This window comes from Squalius cephalus, assembly GCF_949319135.1.
Source record: "Squalius cephalus genome assembly, chromosome: 19".
NCBI classification, from domain to species: Eukaryota; Metazoa; Chordata; class Actinopteri; order Cypriniformes; family Leuciscidae; genus Squalius; species Squalius cephalus.
In genome coordinates, this window is record NC_137140.1 from 17,828,324 (window position 1) to 17,836,339 (window position 8,016).

Genomic DNA, 8,016 nt, shown 5'->3' on the forward strand with positions numbered 1-8,016 from the left:
GAATTTCCGACTGTGCCACAACTCAAGCAGCTTCCTTGTTGTGCCACAACAAGTTGGCTAAGCAAGCCTATTAGACTTGCAAAAATGTAACAAACTAACAACCATCTTATATCTAAATGTGTGAAGACCGTAGCACTTCAAAATATATTTATAATATTTATAATCCTACAGTGACACTCATCTATGCAAAATAATAAAGCAAAGGAAATTACTCTGATCCACAAACCGCGCGTCATCGGATCTACAGGCTATCTAAATTTGGGTGACGCTCTTCTCCCGCCTCTATCGCAGTTCTCACAGCTGGGCTGATCTGCCAGTGCCTTGCACGCGCGCCATGGCTGATTTTTTCCTGAGCGCTGATTGCTGGAGCACTTCGCTCTCGTGCTCTCCCATTGGCTCTCAGGATGGGTTACCGTGAACCAATGCGCTCAGAGGCTTGATGTATCAGCTGAACGCTCGCTTGACTTTTGCAGTACAGCTGGATCGCGAAGGGGGCGTGCCGGTGCCGCAGTAAGCGACTGTTCGTCAGCGGGTTTTTAGTTATGGTGGTCGTCACGTTTTTAAATGAAGTTTAAAAGCACGTAGGAAAAACCTGTACTTGTTCAAACTATAGAAGAACAAACGCCTGTCGTTTGGGAAACAAACCACGGGTTTCAATGAATTGCACCAGGTAAGAATACAGAGTGCGTCATAGTGCAGCAAGAGGGTTTATCACTTCTCACTGATCGCTGGAAAAGATTACCTCTGAATATCACTTATAATTTAGATTCAATTTAAAATATAATTTTTCTTAATTAAATTATTATTTGGACATTGCCAATGTTAAGCTGTTCTTACTAGTATATGTTTATGTTGCTACTATGTTTTTAATTGCTGGGAAAATTGTAGGCTAATAGCTGGTGATAATTGTTAACTGTCTTTTTCAATTCCTCTAGTATCTATAGATATTTGTAAATTCGTCAGATACTAGTAGGCTATTTGTTCCAAAAGTGACTACCAGCCTGCTACTAATCTATTTGTCATTATACTTCATATTTCATTTACCAATAGTTACTACCCTATAATCACAAGGTAACTATTCTATTCTATTCTATTTTTATTTTTATGTTTATTTTTTTAAAACTAATTTTACCAGTGAATTCTATGGGGTTTCATACAGATTTCACTTCTATACATGTCTAGACTAGTATTGCATATGTTGTTTAAGTATGGGTACTTATTCTACTTTATAGTATATTCTAGTTTCTAGTCTCTGTTATAGCTTTACTAGTACTTGTTAGATAGTAGTACTTATTTATGAGACACTGTCTATCCCAAATGTAACCAGTAATATTTCTTATTTGAAGTAATGACTAGCCAGATTGCCTTCTATCCCACATGTAACCAGTAATATTTCTTATTTGAAATAATGACTTGCATACGTTATAGGTAAAAATCAGACAAAAATGTAACTAGTAACAATTGAAATACACTCTAGTGTCTAACAAGGTACTAGTGACTTTTAGTGAAAACTGGAATCGATATTTTAGTTTTGTATATTTTATACTTTGTTGCTTTTGGATTTATCCCAATTCTATGTGGTATTTTTACATATATTAAAAATAAATATTTTATAATTTGAAAAGCTTAAATGAACAGCTATGGCTAATTTTTTTATATTTTTTTTAAATAGCTTAATCTAGCTGCACAATAGTGGTTTTGTTTACTCAATCTCTAAATTCTGGGCAAGTCTTTATGTGACTGTCACATCTCCTGCTTAATTGGTCACTGTAATGTTTTTCACCATTGTCTTCATGACAGGGTTCTGCAGATACTGAACCCCAGGCCAATGCCAAGTCCAATTATGCCTGTGGATGTGGCAATGAGAATCTGTCTGGCACACTCACCGCCTCTTCGCAGTTTCCTCAGTTCATATGAGGACTGCAAGTCCAGGTACTTAGTCAACCAGTACAAACCTCTGCGATCCTGCATCAGCTCCAAGACCGACGTGAACACTGCCAACCTAGGATGGAAGAGTCCCGAGACCAAAGCTAAAAAGAAAGTGGTTTTTGCTGACTCTAAAGGCATGTCTCTGACAGCAGTCCATGTGTTTAAGGAATTCGAGGAAGACCCCATGTTAGACCTGCAGTTTGAATTATCAGACCTGGAGGATGCCATTGTGGGCCTAAAGGCTGAGGAGAAGGAGAAGAATTTTATTTTGGACTTTCCTCAGCCTGCCGCAGACTATTTGGACTTCCGAAACAGTCTAAAGAAGAACCTGGTATGCTTGGAAAACTGTATAATTCAAGAGAGATCACTCACCGGCACGGTCAAAGTGATCAATGTAAGCTTTGAGAAGGTCGTCCATGTGCGAATAACATTTGATTCATGGAAAAGCTATGCTGACATTCCTTGTACGTACATGAATAATGTTTATGGATGCGAGGATGTTGACACCTTCTCATTTTCCATCGACCTTCCAAGTTCTGTGGCCCCACATGAGCAGATGGAGTTCTGCATATCCTACAAAACGCATGATATGACATACTGGGACAATAACGATGGGGAAAATTACAAGCTGGTACATACAGAGAACGACCCCAGCCAGGCTAATGTCACCCAAACGACGACAACAGATTTTAAGAATCAAGGCAAACGGCCAGAGATGGAGTTTGATCAGTTCGGGAGCCCGAGAACATCTAGTGGATTCTTCCCCGAGTGGCAGAGCTGGGGTCATATTGAGAACACCACCCCCTACTGGTGACAGTTCAAGACCCTCTGACGAATTTGAAGTAAATCTTGTAACAAGGGCAAATGCAAATGGAGCTCTTGGTTCGTTTCAAAATTGACTTCTGAAAAGTCGAGTAGAGTAGAAAGAAATTAGCAATGACACCCTCAAAAGAAAACTCTTTTTGGCCATGTTTGTCCAAATTATTTCATTGTTGGCGTATGTTTTTGAGATACATGTTTAGTTTAAAATTAGATGTTTGGGCTCTGAAATTATGCAAATTTGAGACTAACCATGTTAACCATATGGCAGTTACTCAGAATGAAAAATGCTGGTTTATGTTATTTTTCTAATTTTGTAGCACACTATGTACGCTGTTCTGTAGATCTGACATGAGGTAAACCAACAATTTTCATAACATAGATGCCTTCCTTTGTGTTGTTCTGTGATTAACTGTAATACAATGGCATCATTTCGGATATCTTTACAAATGTCCTTCTATTAAGTGAACAACTAGCATTTACTCTGAAATAGATTCTTCAAAACACTATTTTGTTACCTTGAAGGGTAATAATTTTGTTGTTACCCATCTGAAATCACTGAATTTTGGGAATCCTGTTTCTGAAATGTAACCGGACATAAATATGTAATTTAAGTCATCCTTAAAAGGATGGAAGTTCTGTCATTTACTCAACTTCTTTTCATTCCAAACCTGTATGCATTTCTCTCTTCTAGCACAACAGAAGATAAAATATAATGATATATAAAGAAAGTAAATGGGGTAGAATATTGTTTTGGACCCCACTGACTCTCACTGACTATTTGTCATTGTATGGACAAAAACAGTTCTTCAAAATATCTTCCTTAGTGTTCCACTGAAGGAAACAAGTTGTAAAGGTTTAAAGGTTTAGGAGTAAATGATGACAGAATTTTCAATTTTGGGTGAACTGTCCCTTCAAGAGCAGCACTGCATAAAACACGTTATTCTAAAATTATGGAAGTGGAATAATCTGGTACAATATGAGATTGCTTCATATTGAAGTTTTTGTATCTCATTTGATAGTACCAGTTTATCGGTCACTTTTTAGTGAATGCACTAAGCATGATGCATTATAAGGGAGTCCATGAGAGATAATGATACCCATTAAGTGCTAAATCCCTGCTGTTGCACTTTCGATTTTTCCTACGTCTGATCTACTTTTTTAAAGCTCCACTCTTAATGTATTTTACACTTCTTTCCTACAACATTTTTGCTGCTATGGTTTTTGTGCGTGCCTGTGTGTGCTGCATTGTGATTTATGACCCGTGGTGTGTGGAAACTCTCCAGTGTTATTTGGAGGATAGAAGATGAGGGACTTTTGGATGTAACTTTAAGGAGGTCGTAGTATGTGAGGAAGTGTGGCTAAGGAGAACAATAATATTGAATGAGATTGTTGCCTTTTTCATGATTATGTCCCCCCTTTCACTGAAATAGAAAAATCGGTTGAGGTTGACGCCTTGAACAAAGGTGATGGTGGACTGTGATGAATCGTAAGCTGCTGTAATTGCGGAGAGGGATCATGTAGGTTGAATGTAAAAAGGGGCCTACACAAGCCACAGTGTATGCCTACATATTTTTCTACTGCAAAGAAAGATGTTTGTTTGAAAGAATGTTGTACTATACTCTGTGTTCCTATTAGAAATAAAACCTAATGTTTCTATGATGAATGAACTTCTGCTTTTTTGTGTGTAAATATGGCATGTTTTACTTCCACTTCTTCAGATTAATACCATCACTTCACTATCAGAGTGAAATATAAGACGACTCAGAATATACAAATATTAACTTCCAGGCCTCTGGTTTAATGACTGTAAATGTTATGTTTTGGTTTGTATCTGCATGTTTTGACATTTTAGGTTCTATCAATCCTGAATGTGAGGAATAAATAGCTGTTTGCCTCAAAAAGGAGAGAGAGAAAAAAGGTGTCTAGTGAGCAGGCTGCCAGTTAGCACAAATTTGTTTAAATGAATGTAGAACACACGTCCAGTAACATACTGAGTGCTGTTAAGATCGCTGACAAACATTTGCTCCCATAGCTAGGGGAAGTTCAGCTGGAAATAAACCAATTGTTTACTCTTGATATACACAATCATTTACCAGATGTTTTTTGTGGGAAAATGTCAGTGCAGCCTGTATGCTGATGTTTAGCCAAATGTTTAGTTTTGGTATTGATGTTTAGTAATTTACATTCTTGTCCAGATATGATTTGCCTACTAATTTGACTAAAAACTGAATCCTGTTAGGTTTTTTAAGTCTCACCCTGCACATTAAAAATGATATACCTAGTGGAAATATATAAAGTTTTGGGTTAAAAAGTCTGAGACCACAATTTAAATCTGGGATTTAAAATCTAATTTAAACCTAGAAGTAAACTTGGAGAATATTTATTTTAGGTTCTGTAGCACTATGTCTTGGTCACTAATCAAATAAGTAAATTTGTGACATTGATCATGTGATTCTTTTATAAAGACATGTTTGAGGTAAGAAGACAAAAGTCATGCTGGAGTACACAATGATCAGGTTTTACACAAACTTGTGGAGTTCATCCATGCAACTCCAGTGCTGCTGTCATTAAACTTGCTGATAAACTTGCTTAAACCCTGCTGAAAAATTCTGCATTGCTGGTCACCAGCATAAGGTATGTTTTGCGTGCTAGGACCAGCATGGGATAATGGCTACTGGTTTGCTGGTCACCAACATGGGGGGCGAGAGAGTGCTGGTGAACTAGTGACATCAGCTCAGTTTTGCTTGAAAACATGCTTGTCCACCAGCTAGAACAACACTATACCAGCTCTATCCTGGACCAACATGGAATTCATGCTGGTTTATGCTGTATTTTTCAGCAGGGAAGACAATGTTAATGTATTAATTAAACTTTTCACTGAAATTGCACTACAGATGGCCAATTTCTTATAATGCAAAATATGTTGCAATTGCATAATTTTCACATGCATCACCTCATCAAACCAATAAGCAAAATCTGTGGTGTCAGGATGTATATGCACTCTGATGAGTCATAGTATTATTATTCTTGAAATCAAAAAAGAAGTGGCAGAGCTTTATCGTCAGTTAGTAACTCTAAATTATGTGAAGTCATAACCCTAGAGGGCTTACTATTCTACAACATGTTTGAACCAAATTACAAACGAGCAGCAATGCATTATTTCACAATCATGGTATTGTGTTCAGTGTAGGTGATGCAGTAATTTAAATCGTGTGGTACAAGAAAAATAACACTATGGGGAGGCATTCTGTGTAAAAGGGCCCTTTCAGTAAAGAGCTGGCACTGTGCTCTATTACAGGCTTCTTCCATTAGAAACATCACAGCAAACCAGACTTCAGCCATTAAACCAGAGCTGCTGAATCTCATGATCCAGAATCATTAAACTTCTGCCACAAGATGGAACAATAGTTACTTTATATTGTATACAAATAAGTGGTATAGAATATTAGCATTTTTATAGGGTATTGCGGTGTAGAGGTTAAAGCTCAGGGCTAAAAGCCAGAAGGTTGCTGGTTTGATTAACATAAGGATTGACCTATGAGTTGTTGCCATGTGCCCTTAAAACAATTACTTTACACAGGCTGATAAGGAGAGATAATCCTCATAATAAGTTTGCTGTAAGATTATCCTTGTAATAAGTCTGTTGTAAGTCGCTTTGGATAAAAGCAACTGCTAACTAAATTAACGTTACTATAGAGATCACAATTGTGTAAAGTCACAAATTGTTTCTTCAACACAATAGAGTCCTAATTCAACATAATTCACTACAGCCTTCATATTGTTTGCAATGACTTTTCAATGAAAAACATTAATCAGATGATTGACAGTGCTTTAAGCTAATTGTATGGGTTGATTACCGAAGCACAGACCTGGGCTGCGTTCAGCCCCGACAAAACGTTGCACAACGTTTTTTAAACAGAAACAGTGATGCGTTGAACACACTGTTCTGATGACGCAAGAGTTGCAACTATGGCAGCTGAGAAGGCCATTTTTTGTGTTCTTTGTGAAGAATTTTCGGAGCCTGATGAAGTCGGTATAAATATGTGTTTAAAACTACAAAATATGCCCAATTCTACAGTTACTGCACTTGCCGCCCAGAACAAGAGAACATCCCAATCGAGTGAAGGGATTGCTGAAACTGAAATGGAAGCACACATTTTACCTAATTCAGACTAAAACACATCTATTTAGCCTCACATACTGACTTTATTTGTAGTTCATACTGTTTTAATACCCTGTATTTTCTTTCTCATTTTTAGGAAAAGCACTTAATTACCATTGTTTATTTCTATACCAAATGTCATACACTTGCAATGAAGCTAAAAATATAAACAACTACATCATTATGTTGATATCCTATATTTTTACAATAAAACTTACAACAAACATGTCTTCTAATATCCTCAGTTGTTGCGTATACCAAGCTGCATCGAACACATTGTGCGAGTTCACTTTAATACCGCGTGCTTTATATACATGTTGCTGCTGATTGGACTGCAGTTCTGACACACCCACCAAACAAGAGAAAACGTATCTCAAACCCGGTTGCACACCGGTGCACGCCGTTTCCAGGAAACATGACGTTCAACCCGGAAACCGTAGCAAAACGTTGCACACTGTTTTGAACTTGAACGTGCCCCTGATTAATGACAACAAGCACTCCACATTACATCAACTAGTCCTGTCATTCTCATCCTATCGTTCTGACATGTTGCTACCCTGATATATTCTCATGGGTATTTACCTGACAATTTTGCAAAAAACTACAGATCAGTCTGTTGATTTAACAGTAAAACACCACCATTAGCACCTATTTATCTAAGCCTCTTTATTAACACACATATTTGGTCTATACTGTATGTAGAATAATGATTCAAATAATGAATGCTAAGGTATATTAGCATGTGCTAATAATAGGTGCCTGGAGTTCAACCAACTAAATGTCAACCTCTCTCACAGTCTCAGGTCTTAAAACTTAATGCAGAGATTTTTCGGAAGTAGGCTATGCCTGTTAAACCGACAGCATTGTGGCTCTCTGATTAAACATGACACACTGGCAAACAAGTGGCTGATTAAAATTCCAGCTTTCATTATACTGCTTGTCTACCACAAATAATTTCAAGTAAATAAGTATATTTCTTCACTGAGAGATTGCATAAAAATTATAATAAATCCAGGTCAATAGCAATACATAATGTGTGGCCGTTTGGCTACTTTGTCACCTTAATTTCTATAGCGTTTTTTATAATACAGATTGTTTCAAAG

The 8,016-nt window shown here is 37.2% G+C and overlaps 1 protein-coding gene across 1 annotated transcript; it reads left to right on the forward strand.

The window, feature by feature from the left end:
• Window positions 1–312: 312 nt before the first annotated feature.
• On the forward strand, window positions 313–4,414 carry ppp1r3cb (protein phosphatase 1, regulatory subunit 3Cb). The gene is made up of 2 exons (XM_079850451.1): window positions 313–670; window positions 1,801–4,414. Exons 1-2 carry the CDS (start codon window positions 657–659, stop codon window positions 2,741–2,743), a joined length of 957 nt encoding a protein of 318 aa, XP_079706577.1. The 5' UTR covers window positions 313–656; the 3' UTR covers window positions 2,744–4,414.
• The last annotated feature ends 3,602 nt before the right edge of the window (window positions 4,415–8,016 follow it).